General features: G+C 47.0%; 1 protein-coding gene across 7 annotated transcripts; it reads right to left on the bottom strand.

Annotated features, from left to right (window-relative positions):
* Positions 1-376: 376 nt before the first annotated feature.
* Positions 377-15,122, bottom strand: LOC116217793 (uncharacterized). Of its 7 annotated transcripts, none has more exons than XR_014887711.1 (8): positions 11,540-13,260; positions 11,014-11,242; positions 7,856-8,078; positions 7,434-7,541; positions 6,070-6,217; positions 4,762-4,909; positions 3,196-3,342; positions 377-1,888 (listed from the first exon to the last, which is right to left on the bottom strand). XR_014887711.1 is itself a non-coding variant. In XM_085241388.1 (7 exons), the coding sequence occupies exons 1-4, from the start codon at positions 15,017-15,019 to the stop codon at positions 6,085-6,087; spliced, it is 375 nt and encodes a 124-aa protein (XP_085097514.1). In that variant the 5' UTR covers positions 15,020-15,122; the 3' UTR covers positions 377-1,888; positions 3,196-3,342; positions 4,762-4,909; positions 6,070-6,084. The 7 variants fall into 7 exon arrangements, 1 of the variants encoding a protein (XP_085097514.1); XR_014887712.1 differs by having other exon boundaries at positions 7,856-7,913; positions 8,007-8,078; positions 11,014-13,252; XR_014887710.1 differs by lacking the exons at positions 11,014-11,242; positions 11,540-13,260 and adding an exon at positions 14,459-14,937.
* Between the last annotated feature and the right edge of the window lie 2,837 nt (positions 15,123-17,959).

Here is a 17,959-nt window from a genome sequence, read left to right as displayed (position 1 = left end):
ACCCTAACCCTAACCTAACTAACCCTAACCCAAACCCTAACCCTAACCCTAACCCTAACCCTAACCCTAACCCTAACCCTAACCCTAACCCTAACCTAACCCTAACCCTAACCCTAACCTAACCCTAGCCCTAGCTCTAACCCTACCCTGGTCTAATCCTAGCCTGCTCTAACCCTAGCCCTAACCCTAGCCCTGCGTCTAATTCCCTACCCTAACCCTAATTCCCTAGCCCTGCGTCTAATACCCTAGCCCTACTACTGCCTGCTACCTGACCAACTTCACTGAGTCCCTCTGAGTCTACCGCTGTCCACTTACCTTCGACACCTACCTTCTTCTGTTCCCAGTCCTGACGGTGACAATGCAAGACACAACACAGTAAAATGACGCGAGTATTTTATTGCAGCATTATTTCCACAAGACATGACTCTTAGAAGCATATGCACAATATAACAACAGCAACTAGGCATTTACAAGCAGAACATGGTACACATATTCATTACAATTCCAAAACTTAGTTGATGAACAGCATACACATTCCATACATGGCAGGATACAATTTAAAGGCGCAGCACACACTTTTTCAATACACTTGCAAGACATTTTTACAGGTAACAGATAAACCAGGAAAAGATCACCAGGCCTACATATCCCATGAACAAGATTACATTACACCAGCATTTTATACTGCAACCCACCTCAAAAGCAATGAAGGTCTCAGCCCGTCCAAAACAAAATGCAATTCTCATTTCGGCTGCAACTCGGTGCAACTCTCAGAGTGGCCGGAAGAAGACAAATCGCCTCCAATGGCCCTCAAGCCTTGCTTACAGGGTTGGGTTAGCCCTGCGGTACAAACAAACAAAGCAAAGCTAACCCAACCCCGTAAGCAAGGCAAAGCTAAAACCAATTTGGTTTACATAAATTCAATGCAAAGCTAAAGCCAATTTCGTGGAGATAAATTGAATTCACATGCTGAAAACAGCACAATTCTGAAAATGGCCACAAAGGGGCACGAGTCTCAGACTGGCCAGGAAAGAACACAAATCGCCTCCAACGGCCCTTGGGCCTTGCTTACGGGGCTGGGTTAGCCCTGCGGTACAAACAAACAAAGCAAAGCTAACCCAACCCCGTAAGCAAGGCAAAGCTCAAGCCAATTTGGTTTACATTAACTGAATGCAAAGCCCAAGTCAATTTGGTTAATGCAAAGTAACTGCAAAGCTGAAGACTATTTTGAATAGATAAATTGAATACGCGTGCTTAAATCAGCGCAATTCTCCAAATGGCCACAAAGGGGCATGAATCTCAGACTGGCCGGGAAGGAACACAAATCGCCTCCAACGGCGCTTAGGCCTTACTTATGGGGTTGGGTTAGCCCTGCGGTACAAACAAACAAAGCAAAGCTAACCCAACCCCATAAGCAAGGCAAAGCTAAAACCAATTTGGTTCACATGAATTGATTGCGAAACTGAAACCAATTTAATTGAAATAACTTGGATGCACGCAGTGAAATCACTGCAATTCTCAGAAAGGCCACAAAGGGGCACGAGGCTAGAAATGGCCGGGCAAGAACACAAATTGCATAAATAAGAAGCTTTCATTGGCCTGACAGTAGAAGGGCCCAAAGGAGCGGAGTGGATGGGATCGCTGAGCTGAGGTCATTGAATGAACTACAGTGAGACTCAGTGCCACAAATCACACGTTGCCTGTGCCGACCTTGGACGGTGACAGGAGCTTCTGGAAGACTGAAAGGAAGACTAAGCAAAGGGAACAGACCGGGAAATACGGGTAACTGCTCAACTGAACCGAGCTGGTGGTCAGTGTGTCAGACCTGAAAAGCTGATGCGGTCCCAGCAGGGAAATCATCAACTGGAAATGTGGAAGACATCTTCACCTGTAATACAGAGAGACACGGTTTACAAGGAGGAATGCCGACACAAACAACACTCACCGTAAGCCCACCACCACAAAACATGGAAGCCAAACGCCACCCCAAGAAATGGCTTCACAGTAAGATCAGCAGTACTGGAACAAGGAAGCTATAGGATTTTTCTTAGACTTACAAAGGAGATTACACATGGCTTTAGTGCCCAATTAAAGGGTAGGTTCAAGGTTAATTTGGACGGTTACTACAATTATCTATACAGTCATGCTTACAATTAGCACTGCATTTGAGATTCAGAGCTCATTAGGATGAAGGTATTAGCCTTAGGTATATTAGGATTACGCTCAGAGTGACTGTTAGGAAGGCCAGGGAAAAGCAAGACCGAAAGTCAAAGGGAACTGCAGAGGGAACACAAAAAAAGAGGAAAAAGGCATAGACGACACACAATGGAAGGCAACATCAAAGGCAAAGGAATAGCAAAAGCAGGCTGAACGCCAAAGAAAAGGCCTCGTCAAAGGTCAGGCCCTAAGAGAAGGCCGCAGAGAACGCCAGAACAGAGACTAAAGAGAACACGCAAAGGAGGCCAAAATGGAGGGCGAAGTCCATGAGAATGCTACATGGAAGGCCAATGCAGAAGTTCAAGGGCAAAGGCCAAAGAGAACACGGCACAGAAGGCCAAAACCAAAGGCCAAAAAGAAAGCCGTAAGGGATGCCAAAACAAGAGGCCGAAGGGAAGGGGGCAAAGAAGGCCGGGAGCAATGGCGAAAGAGAACGTTGAAGGGAACGCCAAAACCGAGGCCAAAGAGAACATAACAGGGAAGGCCAGAACGAGGGGGCAAAGACAACGCTGTAGGGAATGCAAAAACAAGAGCCAAAGACAACGTGGCAAAGAAGGCCAAGGGCAATGGCCAAAGAGAACGCGGCCAGGAATACCAAAACTGAATGCCAAAAAGAACGTCGCGTGGAACGCTAGAAGGGAAAGCCAAAGGGAACGTTGCAAAGGCCAAGACTAATGGCCAAAGAGAAGATGGAAGGGAACGCCAAAACCAAAGGCCAAACAGAATGTCGTGGGTAACCGGACGCAGACAGAACGTGTCAAAGAAGGCTAAGGACAAAGGGCAAGAGAATGCCATAGGGAACGCCAAAACAGAAAAACAAGAGAACACAGCAAGGAAAGGGCAAAGGCACGGAGAATGCACGAAGAGTAAGACAAGCAACATTCGAGGCACCACGAAATGTAGAAATGAGCTCTGGAAACGCTACCTTGTGTCTAACTAAATAATAACTAAACACCGGTGGGTGTGCATTGCCCTTACCTGTTGAGCAGACAATTACCAATCAGCTAATAGAGTTCCGAGGCATTCCAGGAAATGCAGATTCCGGTTCCTTGCTGTTCCCATGAAGACCCACACATCTCCGTGCAGTCGTTACGGCACTCTGGAACACCGCAGCTCGGCTGCCACCTGTTGGACACAAAACAAAAATGAAGGCACTGCCCCACATACAAAGAGCTGCATCCTCCATATGTGGCTCCAACAATGGCACAAGACAGTGCTGTGGATATAATTAACGCTATTCATAGGGTTGAACTTACAGTTAGTTTAACAAAGTGTTCTGCATTACAATGACAAGGTTCCTTTGACAGAAAACATGGGGCATGATTTTTAATGCAGCATTTAGGGGAACAGACATTTTTAACATTGGGTAAAGAGTTTGGTTTACAGATACGCTGCGGGTTAACAAAATTATCATTAAAAATCCCATTCAGCTATGGGTTCAGGTCAAGCTTAACATGAACGCTGCCTCCCAGCCAATCCCAAAGAGCCAGAGGCAAACAGAAGCGCAACTCCCACGGAAAACCAAGCTAAATGCAACGCAAACAGCCGAGCTAACGCAAGGGCAAAAGCAAACAGAGCACCCAATGGAAAGCCAAGATGAGGGCAAGGGCAAGGAGAACTCAACAGAAAAGGGCAAAATATACATCCAAAAAGACCGCAGCAGGAAAGGCCAAGGGCAAAAGCTGAGAAAACGCATCAAGAAACGGCACAATGGAAGGCCAAGGGAACATAGGATGGAAGCCCAGGCAAGGGTAAGAGAAAACATGGTAGGAATCTGCCAAAATAGGAGGCGAAAGACAAGAAGGCAAAGAAGGCCAATGCAAAAGGTGGCCGATAGACCAAAACAAGAAGTCAAAGAGAATGCTGCTGGGAACGCCAAAACTGAATGCTGAAGACAATGTGGCAAAATAAAGCCAAGGATAAAGGCCAAGAGAATGTGGCATGGAATGCAAGAACAGGAAGGCAAGGGAATGCCCAGGCAAGCGCAAGGCCAAGAGAACGTGGAAGGAAATGCCAAGGATGATGGCCAAGAGAACACGGCACGGAATGCCAAAACTGAACGCTGAAATCAATGTGGCAAAAGAAAGCCAAGGGCGACGGTCAAGACAATGTGGCAAGGAACGCAAAAACAGGAGGGCAAGGGAATGCGCAGGCAAAGACAACGGCCAAGAGAAAGTGAAAGGAAATACAAAGGGCGATGGCCAAGACTACGCGGAAGGATACGCCAAAGCAGGAGGGCAAGAGAACGCGGCAGGGAACGCCAAAACTGAGTGCTGAAGTGAATGCGGCAAAGAAAGCCAAGGGCAATGGCCAAGAGAATGTGGCATGGAACGCAAAAACAGGAGGACAAGACAATGCAGAAGGGAACACAGAGGACAAAAAAAAGGAAAACGCTACAGCGAAAAGCCAGAGACAAGGAGAATGCAGAAAGAAAAGAACAGGCAGCCTTCCGAGCACCACTAAGTGCAATTCAGAGCTCTGGGAGCACCATGTTGTGCCATGCTATGGAATGGATAAACACTGGTGGCTGTGCATTGCTCTTACCTGTTGGGCAGACAATTACCAGCCAGCAAAGTGAGCTTCCGGGGCATTCCAGGAAATGCAGATTCCGGTTCCTTGCTGTTCCCATGAAAATCCACACATCTCCATGCAGTCGTTACGGCACCCGGAAGCACCGCAGCTCTGCTGCCACCTGTTGGACACAACAAATTAATGAAGGCACTGCCCTGCTTATGTAGGGCTGCACCCCCCACATGTTGCTCTACTAACAACACAAGGGAGCATTAGGGATATAATTAATGCTATTGATAGGGTTGAAATTACAGTTAGTTTAACAGCAGTGTTCCGCACTACAAGTACAACTAGGAGCACTTTGAAAGAAAACATGGCATTAATTTAATGACAGCATTTAGGATAAAGACATTTATAATATTGGCTTCACGGTTCGATTTACAAGTACGCTCCAGGTTAAAGTAATTATCATCAGAGCTCCCATTAAGCTATGGCTTCAGGCCAAGGTTAACATTAACGCTGTCTCCCAGCCAATTCCAGAGAGCCAAAGTCAAGCAGAATACCCACAGTAAACCACAGCAAAGGCAAAGCAAAGCAGGCAGCTGAGGCAATGGAAGGGCAAAAGCAAAGGGAAAGCACAAGCAAAGCAACGGCAAGGAGAGGGCAACTGGGAAGGCCAAAACAGGAGGCCAACAGAACGCAGCTGGGAAGGCCAAAGAGAACAGAGCACAGAAATAAAGGGCGATGGCCGAAGAAAACATGGAAGGGAACGCCAAAACTGAATGCTGAAGAGAACGACGCAAAAGAAAGCCAAGGGCAGTGGCCAAGAGAACATGGAAGGGAACGCCAAAACCGAATGCTAAAGAGAATGTGGCAAAAGAAAGCCGATGGTAATGGCCAAGAGAATTTGGTGGGGAAGACAAAAACAGGAGGGCAAGTGAATGCGCAGGCAAGGACAACGGCCAAGAGAAAGTGAAAAGAAATGCAAAGGGCGATGGCCAAGACTACGCGGAAGGATATGCCAAAGCAGGAGGGCAAGAGAACGCGGCAGGGAACGCCAAAACTGAGTGCTGAAGTGAATGCGGCAAAGAAAGCCAAGGGCAATGGCCAAGAGAATGTGGCATGGAACGCAAAAACAGGAAGACAAGACAATGCAGAAGGGAACACAGAGGACAAAAAAAAGGTAAACGCTACAGCGAAAAGCCAGAGACAAGGAGAATGCAGAAAGAAAAGAACAGGCAGCCTTCCGGGCACCACGAAGTGCAATTCAGAGCTCTGGGAGCACCATGTTGTGCCATGCTATGGAATGGGTAAACACTGGTGGCTGTGCATTGCCCTTACCTGTTGGGCAGACAATTACCAGTCAGCAAAGTGAGCTTCCGGGGCATTCCAGGAAATGCAGATTCCGGTTCCTTGCTGTTCCCATGGAAATCCACACATCTCCATGCAGTCGTTACGGCACTCGGGAGCACCGCAGCTCTGCTGCCACCTGTTGGACACAACAAATTAATGAAGGCACTGCCCGACATATGTACCTCTTACACAAAGCTGCGCTCCTATCTCAAGCAACGTGGCTGCACTCTGTGCACGATGCTGCTTACCACCAGAGAAGGCTCAAGTACCCAACAACATTTTTGCTTTCATCTTCTTTGGTAACTGCTCACTATACACTGCCCTCACCTTTGGTTTGGTAGGTGGGGATTGAGGAAGCGATGCCAGTCCCACAGACCCCTGCCCATCCCACTCTATGATGGGAGATCAGGTTCTAGACCACCTGAGGACCCGAACATTTGGGTCCTGACGAGATGAATCCCACAATTCCAAGACAATTCACCGCTGCAGTCACTGAGCCACTCTCAATGGTATTTCAGAAGTGGAGGCAGTCAGGTGAAGTCCCTGATAACTAGTAAAAAGGTGACAGCACACCAGATATTAAGGATAAAAAGTGTGACCCTGGCAACTACCACCATGTCAGTCTCACCCCTGTGCTGGGCGTGATCACGGAGCAGATCCTCCTGGAAGTGACTCTAAAGCACACGTTCCAGTGAGTCAGCACCCTCTGTACAAAAAGCTTCCTCCTAATAACCAACCTAAACCTCCCTGTCTCCGTTTAAAACCATTCCCCTTGTCGTATCGCTATCCACCCTCATAAACAGCCATCCCCCCTCCTGCTTATGTACTTCCTTTGAGTATTGTAAGGCTGTGATGAGGTCTCCCCAGAGCTTTCTCTTCTCCAAGAAAAACAACCCCAGTTTCCTCAAACTTTCTTCATAGGAGAAGTGCTCCAGCCCTCTGATCATCTTAGTCAGGCCTCACCTGCAGTGCTGCACCCAGACATGGGGTCCTCAGTGCAGACAGACACGGAGCAGTGGGAGCACATCTAGAGTACAGCCACAAACGTGAACCTAAGGATGGAACACCTCTGCTTTAAGAAGGGAGAGCTGGACTGTTCAGCCTGGAAAAGTAAAGGCTCCAAGGTGACCTGGTAACAGCCTTTCAATAGCTAAAGGAAAGAACAAGGGAAAATTGAGGTTAAATCTAAAGAAAATGTCTTCCACAGAGAGGGTGGTGAGGCAGTGGAACAGGTTGCCAGAGACGTAGTGGATGCGCTGCCTCTTTCAAGGCAAGACTGGGTCAGACTCTGAGCAACGTGATCCAGCTGTGGATGTTCACTGTGGGGGAGTCGGACCGCATCGCAAACCTACCTGCGTACAAGCCGTGTACCAACATAGGGCTCATGGTGTTCGTTACCTGCCGCACAGATCTCACACCGCTGATTGGAGGAGCCCAGGTAATCATTAAACCCCATCATGCTGCAAAATGAAATCAGAAGAGACACAGAACGTAATGAGAACAGTACAAAGATGCACAGAATGCCCTTAAAAAACACTGCATAGATGCAATAAACACAAAGCACTATTAATTACAGCCATGAAGTGGGAATACAGAGAAATAGAAAGAACATATTTGAAGCCCAGATGGGAGATTATGACCTGAGAACCACTGAAAAGGAAACAACACACATAGCTAAAACAGCTGCTCTAACCCAGCTTGAGATCCCCCAGAAAATCAGAGTTCACAGCTCTGAAATAAAGCAAGAATCTCTCAACCCTTTCTAAGTGCTCACCCCACACCCCAAAGGAAGCAGTCTCCAGATTCAGATGCTGTTCTTACAGCTACCAGCCCTTCAAAGGAATTAGGATCCCCCAAAAAGAGGAGATGAGAACCCTGAAATAAAAAAAGAAACCACTTACCCCATTCCAAGGACCAACACTCACCCACACTCTGAAGTGAAGGAAGCAGCTTCCAGGTACAAACGGCTACCACCCCCTAAGTACAGACAGGATTCCCTGCCAAAAAAGAGAAAACAGCTACAAAATAGAGAAAAAAAAAAATCACTCACCCCATCCCTAAGAGCAAGGCACACTCCAAAGGAAGCACTCCGCAGGCTCAGATGCTGCCCCTGCCCTTCCCAGCCCTTAAATGGGATCAAGGAGGGGTGGAGCCTGGCTCTGCCCCACCCACAGACAAATTGCCCCCAGCTGTGCTGCAGGGCCACACCCCTCCCCAGGTGTTCCATCACAGCTTCAGGTGGGCCCTTAAAGTGCCGGTACAGCCATAGGGCAAAGAAAATGAATAACGTGAAAGGCTGCCAAGGGAGGTTTATAGCTGGAGGACCTGCGATAACCCACATATTTTAATCCCAGTCTGTCCCTGATGCCAATTGGTGACTGTATGAAAACTGCTGAGTCATGGCCTGAAGCTCTGATTGATCACCTGAGGCAGCGATGAGTCAGCACGGAGCACAGCTGAAGGCAATCAACCGGTGCTGCCAGAAGGGCGGAGTCTGGCTCCGCCCCTCCTGGACCCATTTAAAAACTGACCAGCAGTGGGGAACAATCTTTTCTGGAAATCTACTGTGATAGAGTTTGATAATGAAGGCCAGCATATGGGTAAGTTTGCTACCTATTCTCTTTTTGTAATTATAATCTTCTTTGCCTGACTCTCTTGTTTATAATTGTAGCATCTTAATATTAATTAAGATATGCTTGGCAAGTACAGCAGACCAAATATACTAAAATTTATAACGTCTCTTTTCTTCGCAATTTCTATAAATGGGTCAAGGGAGAAAACACTGCACCCCTAGATAAAATGATTCCTGGGCAGGTCCCAGGACTTATGAAATCTCACTGTTCTGAACTAACAGTTAACATTGAAAAATGAGGTCCCCTACATGTTATGGGAAATATTTTTCCCAATACTGTTAAGTAGATTACTTTCATAGACTAAGCAAAGATACATTGATTACAAAAGAAAGACAATTACCTGCCTCCACAATGGCATGACCACTATTAAATACTTTAAATCATGCTGAAACGAGGAATAATACTTTAAAGAATGAAAACCAGCTTTTGAAAAACAATATTGAAATGTTAGAGCAAGAAGTTGGCATCTTAACAGGGAAGAACCCAATTCTACATATTCCAGTAAGTCAAGTTTGTAACATGTCAATACACGATGACCAGAATCCTGAATCAACAGACTGCGTTGACCAGGAAAATAAAAAAATCTAAATTAGATCTCGAATTTGCAATTTCAACAGATCCGCTACAAGTCTGTCCTGTCGTAACTCAGAAAACAAAAAAAGTACAGGACAGACCGGCAGAGCTGCTGCCTGATCAGTGGCCCCCTGCCCTCACGCATTTCCATGCAACAGCCCAGGCGTACACAGCAATGGAATTGATGGGTTGGGTACAGGGATTTTGGCAGAAGCTGTAGAAACTGTACCAGCTTGGTTATGAAGACGTGGCATTCTGGGGCAGAAAGTTTTTGGGTGAATGGCCAGAAAGTAAACAAGCTGGCCACCGTGACTGTGCATCCTGCTCTCAGGCAGAGGTTATATGCAGATAATCAATATCTTAAGGAAAACCGTCTATAACAGAATGGTTAACGGCACGCTGCCATACGGAATGGCCAAAAAAGTCCGATATACCTCTACATACAGGGATGTCATCCTTCATGAAGGACTGTATGGAAACTGCTGAGTCATGGCCTGATCCTCTGATTGATCACCTGAGGTGACTGATGAGTCATCCACGGGACCACAGGTGAAGGCAATCAACCTGTGCTGGTGAAATGGGCGGAGCCAGGCACCAACCTCCTGGATCCACTTAAGAGCTGACCACCTGTGGTGAATGATCACTTCTGGAGATCTGCTCAGCTGGAATTTGGTAAACGAGCCCAAGATACGGGTAAGCTTTCTATCTATTCTCTTTTTGTTATTATAACCTTCTTTGCCTGACTCTCTTGAGTATTTCATAATTGCAACACTTTAATACCCTAGGCAACTTAGGCAAGCCAAATATACATCATATCTTTTCTTTGAAATTTCTATAAATGGGTAAAAGGCGGAGAACGCTGTCCCCCTAAATAAAATGACTCCTGGACAAATCCCAGGATTTGTGGAACTTCCCTATTATGAATAAGCAGACATCACTGAAAAACAGGGTCCCTTACGTGTTATGGGAAATATTTCCCTGTACTATGTGGCAGATTACTTTTAGGGAGTTAACAAAGATATACTGATCACAAAAGAAAGACAATTGGCTGCCTCCACAATGGCCTGACCGCTATTAAATACTTGAAATCGTGCTAAAATGAGGAATAATACTTGAGAGAATGAAAAACAACTTGTCAAAAACCATATAGACAACATAGACTAAGAAATGGGCATATTAACAAGAAAGAAACCAATTCTACATCTTCTAATAGGTCAAGTTTATAACATTTCAATACACGATGACCAGAATCCTGAATCAACAGACTGCATTCACCAGGAAAATAAAAAAATCTAAATTAGATCTCGAATTTGCAATTTCAACAGATCCGCTACAAGTCTGTCCTGTCATAACTCAGAAAACAAAACAAAAAAAAAACACAGGACAGACAGGCAAAGGTGGCTCCTGATCAGTGGCCCCCTGTCCTCACGCATTTGCACGTAACAGCCCGGCCGTACACGGCAATGGAACTGATGGATTGGGTACAGCGATTCTTGGCAGAAGCCTACAGAAACAGTACCACCTTGGTTATTAAGACTGTGAGATTCTGAGGCAGAAAGTGTTTTGGTGAATGGCCCAAAAATACCCAAGCAGGCCACCGTGACTGTGCATCCTGCTCTCAGGCAGAGGTTATATGCAGGTAATCAATATTTGAAGGAAAACCAGTCTATAATAGAATGGTTAACAGCAGCCTGCCATATGGAATGCACAAATAAATCCGATATACCTCTACATACAGGGATGTCATCCTCCATGTAGGACTGTATGGAAACTGCTCAGTCATGGCCTGAACCGCTGATTGGTCACCTGAGGTGACCGATGAGTCATCCACAGGACCACAGGTGAAGGCAATCAACCTGTGCTGGTGAAATGGGCGGAGCCAGGCTCCAACCCTCCTGGATCCACTTAAGAGCTGACCACCTGTGGTGAAGGATCACTTCTGAAGATCCGTTCCGCTGCAGTTTGGTAAATGAGCCAAGGATACAAGGAAGCTTTCTATCTATTCTCTTTCTGTTATTATCAACTGCTTTGCCTAACTCTCTTCTTTATTTCATAATTGCAACATCTTAATATTCATTGATTATAAAGGAATCATGAGAGACTAAACACGATGGGCCAACAAATTAAGACGTGCCTCCAAGCCCGGCAAGCCTGGAAGGAATTGGAATGTTCTTTGACAGACCTTTAAAATAGTCACAAAGGGGGTAGGGGTTTAACCACGATAACTAGAATGGAACCTCTAGATAAGCTACCTGTCCTTGTAGGAGAGGGAAGAGCTGGTGAGAATCCACACTCTTGCATCTCAGTGAAGCGGGAGGAAGAATGCGGCGATTGCTGTGACGTTAGTAATTGTGGTAACACCTGAACATGCTCAAGACACTATTAGGGCTGCTGACAATCGAAAGGAAACCCGGCTCAACTGCCTATACTCTAACACATGCAACATAGGTAATAAAAAAGATGAACTAGAGGCCATTGTGCAATCAGAAAGCTGTAATATGATTGACATGAGGAATAACTGCAGCACCTGAAGTTCTGTGACGGATAGCTACACACTTGCCAAAAGGAACAACAAAGAAAGAAAGGCGGTGGTGCAGCCCTGTACGGTAGAAAAGTATGTGAATGTATGGAAATCAATGTCAGCGATGATAGGCTTGAGAACTCATGGGCCAGAATAGAAACAAAGATTGATAACACTTCTGGTATTGTGGGTGTCTGCTACAAGCCAGGGTGAGACGCTTTATAGACAGCTGGTACAGTCTCAAGCTCTCTCCCTCTTCTTCTTGTGGAGAACTTCAACTTCCCAAACGTGTGCTGCATTCATTATATGGCAGATACAGAACAGTCCCAGGCATTTCTAAAGAACCCAAGAAATAACTTCCAAATGCAGCCAGTGAAAGAACCAAAGAAAGCAATGAAAATCCTGGACACTGCTTGTTAATAAAGAAGTACTCGAGGGGGACATAAAAATTGGATGCCATCTGGGCCGTAACGACACAGAAATGCTAGATTTCTTGATCCTTCTCGATCCACGTTGGGGACAGCGGAACTGCTGCCTCAGACTTCTGAAGGGCAGGCTTTAACCTCCTTAGGATCATAATTGGGACAGTCCCTTCGGTGGTACTTTTGGAGAGCGTAGGAGCCCAGGAAGCTTGGGAATACTTAAAGTAAACTATTTTTAAGTTGGGAGAGCTGACAGTCCCAAGTCACAGAAGATGAGCCGACGGGCGAGGAGGGCACATGGGCTGAACGGAGACCTTTGGCTGCAATTCAAAAACGAAACCAAAGTTTACGTTCTCTGGAAAAGTGGGCGAGCTACTTATAATGATTACAGGTACATAGGGAAGCTGTACAGGGAGAAAATTACAGAGGCCAAAGCCAAGATGAACGTGAACTTGGCCGCTAAGGTTAACGAAAACACAAAATGTTTCTATAAATACATCAACAGCAGGAGGAGGACTATACAGCATCTCCATCCCTCGTTGAACACCAAGGGCAACTTGCTGACTGAGGATCAGAATAATACTAAGGCTCTTAATGCCTTCTTTGCCTCAATCTTACTATTCAAGACTTCGTACTCCCTGGCCACACAGCTGCCTACTTTGGTAAATTGGCATGTACAACAGAACAGGCCCTGCGTGATATATGATGAGACTGTTTCGGACCTCCTCTGAAAACTGGATGCCAGCAAGTCCGTGGGGCCTGACAGGTCTCACCCTGGACTGCTGATGAAATGGGCAGACATCAATGCCAACCTGCTCTTCCTCGTTCTTCAGTGGTCCACGCTAACCAGAAATGTTCCGATAGTTTGGAGACTGGCAAATGGGACGCCCAACTTTGAAAACGGACATAAAGGAGATCATGGTAGCTGCCTACCTATTAGTCTCGCCTTGCTGCCTGGAAACTGATGGAACAGATCTCGGTAGCCATTGTGCACTGCTAAAGGTCAACCGGGGTATTGGGCCCAGTCATTATAGGGATACGAATGGTAAATCCCAACTATAAACCTGATTACATTCTATAAAACCCAAGTATTAAGACACACTAACAGAAACACGATAACAGAACCCAGATCTTCAATGCATATCACATTTGCACAAAACATAGCAGTACACAGTCGAGTCACCATAGTGCACAAGACAAGTCAAAGGAAAGACATAAGACAAACTCCGTGTAAAAGTTTTCACCAACAGCACCCAATAACTACATACAGCGCAATCCTTTCACAAAGCAATAACAGTAAAGAAAAAACACATAGCGACAGTCATTACAAAACCTGAATCCGATTCTCCGCCTTGTGATGAGCTACTATCTGTACGATTGCCATCACAAATACTATGAAACGAGACAGTATTTGTTATTACAGAATGTAAGGTAACTTCCATAGGATCCAGAAAGCTGCACAACACACGCACAGAACAACGCAAAAATCTATAGGGAAGAATGAAGAAGAAATCACAGAGTCTTTTTCCTCTCAAGAATCTAATTCCACATGCACTTCATCATCGAGAAATTAACCTGTAATTCTGTTGACAGCAAAACTGCCTCGCTATCTAACTGCTGAAAAATCTAGTCAGTGTTCACGGATTCCTCTTAGTCAGCAAAGGAACAAATAACAGACTGCAGCAGCAGCTCCTCCCCTTCAGGCAAGAGAGCAATTTCTGCAGCAGGAAACACGAAACAAAACAAGAAAAGTTGGTGAAACCAAACTGAGCGCAAGAGAAAACTGAAACCAAGCCGACAGGACCTCAGCAAGCGCAAACACAAACACAGGGATCAACATAGCATGCCAATCAAAAAGAGGAGTAAATATTGCTGACGGTCGATCTCATATGTCTCCAAAACTATGGAACAAGAGCCCAAATGGAAGATGCACATTGCTCGGTCAAGGCGCACCTCTACACTTCAACGTCTTCAATACAAAGCAAAATTATTAATGATCACCATCAACTCATAATGAAGTAATAATTTAGCCTTCACGAGGATAACGAGACATGCAATACAACAATACGGCAAACAAAAAAGGCCAACGCCATCGATCACCAAAAACAGAAAGGAAAGAAAAAACCTTAACATATGGTATAGAAAAACATTACTGGGGGACAGGACTGGTCATTAAACCATCCTGAATTAATGGACAGCACTCAGCAGAAGAATCTTTTGAAACCTACCTCTTCTTTTGACATCACAATTAGCCAAGACGTTGCACTTAGAAGAAGGAAAATCCAAAGGCCCTACAGTCAACATGGAAAACGAGAACCAATAACAAAAACAGTACAAATACTAACAAAATGCCGTTGAACCCAAACAGAAAAGACAACATTGACAGATGGCACTGACATCCCATCAGAACTAGAGAGACCAGAAGATGGGGAAAGGAAGAACACCCAGTGAAAGCAACGTGAGCACGAGGGACATCCGACACCAAGCCCAGAGGACCTCAGCGAGCGTGTTAAACAGGACACATCAGGGATCAACGTACGCTGGCACAGAGACTAAGCATTGAAAATTGGCATCCACCTCCGGCTGTGGTTTCCTGCTTCGTCCACCAAGATCCTGCCTAAAGTCCTCACACCGCTCGCGAGGGCCGCAGTTCCACGCTGCAAGCGTTTGGGCACAGGACAAGGAAAGCGCAGACCGCCTTCCGGTAGGGACAGCCATGTCACTTACCCCGCTCCAAGGATCAGGGCACAGCCAATACAGCAAATCAGGGCCCAGAAGGCCAACAACATGTGGCGCTGGACTCAGCACATCTGGAGGAGTGACGAGAACAATTCTGTGATTCTGAACTTCTTGTCTAGTAACGTCCACACCTTTCCGAGGAACAGGACACGTTCAACGCGGGAACTCAGGCAGCCCAAAACACCTACAGCATGTGGTGGTGGAGGCGCCAATCCTAGAAAGAAAGAAGAAAGTCTCACATGCAGTACGGAACAGGGTCGCGCAGAAAAGCTTACTGGTGAATCCAAAAACCCCTGGCATGTCAGTAGTAGATAAGAGTAGGTGACACCCAAGAGAGGCAGTAACGAAGTAGAGACACTATAAGTAGAAGTGTAGGATGCAATAAATTTGCCATTTTTCAGCATGCCACATTGAGTCTGGTTGTGCTGTTATTGGCCCCTGAGCCGGGATAGGCCAGGTTCGCTGAGAAGAGCCACACTCATCGGTATCCGATGCAACAGGGGGTAATGTTGGGGTATTGCTGGAGGGGTGACATCAGAGAGAGATATTGGATGGAGACACTGGGGTGACTTGGTGTGATGCTGGGGGTGTGACGCTGGGGGTGTGACGCTGGGGTTCAACATCAAAGAGTGATGCTGAGGAGTGATACTGTTGGAATGTCAGTGAGGGTTAATACTGCTGAGACACTGGAGCAATACTGTGGTGATGTTTCAGAGTGATAGCGAGCATGTGCCCGACTGCTTAAAAACAGCAACTGTTTATGCTAAGCGTAAGTACTCCATTCAATACTACGCATGCGCCGATCTCGACTCAGCAATATGCATGCGCCAGCCTCGGAGCTGCACTGCGCATGCCCCGATCTCCGTATAACACTACGCATGCGCTTATCTCAAAAGTACAATACGCATGCGCTGGTAACGGAACTACACATGCGCCGATCTCGACTCTGCAATACGCATGCACAAGTCTCGACACACCGCTACGCATGCGCTAGTAGCTGAGCTATATTACACATGCGCCCATTTCTAATCATCACTACGCATGCGTCAATCTGGGCTCAGCACTACGCATGCGTCGATCTCGATTCAACACTACTCGTGCGCTCATCTCAAAACTGCAATACGCTTGCGCTGTCTAGTAACTACACTACGCATGCGCCGATCCCGACGCAGCAGTACGCATGCGCTTGTCTCAACCCTACAATACGCATGCGCTTGTCTCGGAATTGCACTACGCATGCACCAGGTTTACGCATGCGCCAGTCTTAGAACTGAAGAATGCATGTGCCCATCTGGAGATATCACTACGCATGCGCCTCGTCCGACATTGCTATATGCATGCACCTTTTTCGGAACGGCGCTACGCATGCGCCGATCTCGATACAATACTACGCATGCGCTTGTCTCAAAACTACAATACGCATGCGTCCGTCTTAGACTTGAGGTACGCATGCGCTTACGTCGACACTGCACCACGCATGCACCGATCTCGACTCAATATACGCATGCGCTCGTCTCGGCGCTGCACTACGCATGCGGCAGTACGCACGCGCCGTTTCTGGAGAAAGCACTACGCATGCAGCACTGTCAGGAGTGTACTACGCATGCGCTCTTCTGGAAACAGCACTACGCGTGCGCTTCGCCCGATACTGCTATACGCATGCGCTTCTCTCGGAACTGCACTACGCATGCTCTGGTCTCCACACAACCCTACGCATGCGCTAGTCTCGAAGCTGCAGTGCGCTTGCACCTGTCTTAAATTTGCACTACGCATGCGTCAGTCTCGATACCGCACTACGCATGCACAAATCTCTACATCACACTACGCTTGCGCCCAATCTCGACGAATGCGCCGTTCTCGACTGGACACTACTCATGCGCGTCCCGACACTGCACTGCGCATGCGCCGGTCCAGGCGGAATGACGCCACTTGCGGCAGCCGAGACACAACAGTACGCAGGCGCCAGACTCAGAACTGCACTGCGCATGCGCTCCTCCCGACACGGCGCTATGCTTGCGCTATGCCCTCATTACGCATACGACGGGCGCAGGCACCGCTGGGATCTAAAAAGGTCCATTTCCGGTACGGGCTGGGGTGTATAACCGCCCGAGGGAATGGACAAGTTGCATACTTGATTGTAAGGCAGGAAAAAATGGCCGAGCCGGCGGTCGAGCTCACCTGTACATTTGTGAATTTTAGAAACTAGTCCTATTTCAGTATTTCTCTGGCGCGTGCGTACTACAGCCTGGCGGATCGAGGATAATAAAGATTGGTGGATTCGATGCGCAGAGCTGCGAGAACGTACGCAACACGCTTCCGCGTGGCTGCGCGCATGCATCGTGCTGCTCGCGGCACCAAACGGACGCAGTTCCACGGATTGGCCACGCGATGGCAGCAGGGACCGCGGAAACAACATCAACAGCGGGCGTGCTGGGGAACTGCCAATCTGGAAAACTTCCGCAAACCCAGCAAACCTGTGCTAAGTGTTTATGAACGTCTGTGAATAAATAAATAAATGATCAAATCGATGTTGCCAGGCTCTTTTTTTTTTTTCCATTGTCTCTGGTGATGAAAAAATCTGGTATCAATTGGACAGATGCGTGCAGTGAAGCCAGTGTTTGGAACAATTAACAGAGCAACCCAAATGAACTTAGCGACTTTTACGTAAGCAAATTACTAATAGCTTTCGTACCTGGCCTCACCACTCTGAGATTTCTACCTTCAAGCTCAGCATGTCCAACCGCAACCTAACCATACTACCCTAACAACCCACCGCTCTAGCACATCCCTGAGCACCACACCCAAATTTCTACTTCCTGCAACATATTACTCCAGCCATGTTTGTAGCTGGTGTCCCCTGGCAGCCAGGAGACAGTTTCAGGGTTCAGTGAGGCACAAGCTCTCCTTTCTGGCAAAGCCAAGCCAGGGCTGCAAATCACCCCCCCCACACACACACTCCTACAAGCTTCAGGGGGTGACCAATGGTGGAA

Source organism: Meleagris gallopavo, chromosome 22, assembly GCF_905368555.1.
Source record: "Meleagris gallopavo chromosome 22, MGAL_WU_HG_1.1, whole genome shotgun sequence".
Lineage (NCBI taxonomy): Eukaryota > Metazoa > Chordata > Aves > Galliformes > Phasianidae > Meleagris > Meleagris gallopavo.
Note: the sequence above shows the minus strand (reverse complement) of the source record. Positions and strands in the feature narration are given on the sequence as shown.

Coding starts and splice junctions, on each gene's coding strand:
- LOC116217793 (XM_085241388.1), bottom strand. CDS start 15,019: ATGTTGTTGGCCTTCTGGGCCCTGATTTGCTGTATTGGCTGTGCCCTG. Junction 8,079..14,957: donor GCCCTGATCCTTGGAGCGGG/GTAAGTGACATG, acceptor CTTTTTTGGCAG/GGAATCCTGTCTGTACTTAG. Junction 7,542..8,006: donor TCCTTCACTTCAGAGTGTGG/GTGAGTGTTGGT, acceptor TTCATTTTGCAG/CATGATGGGGTTTAATGATT.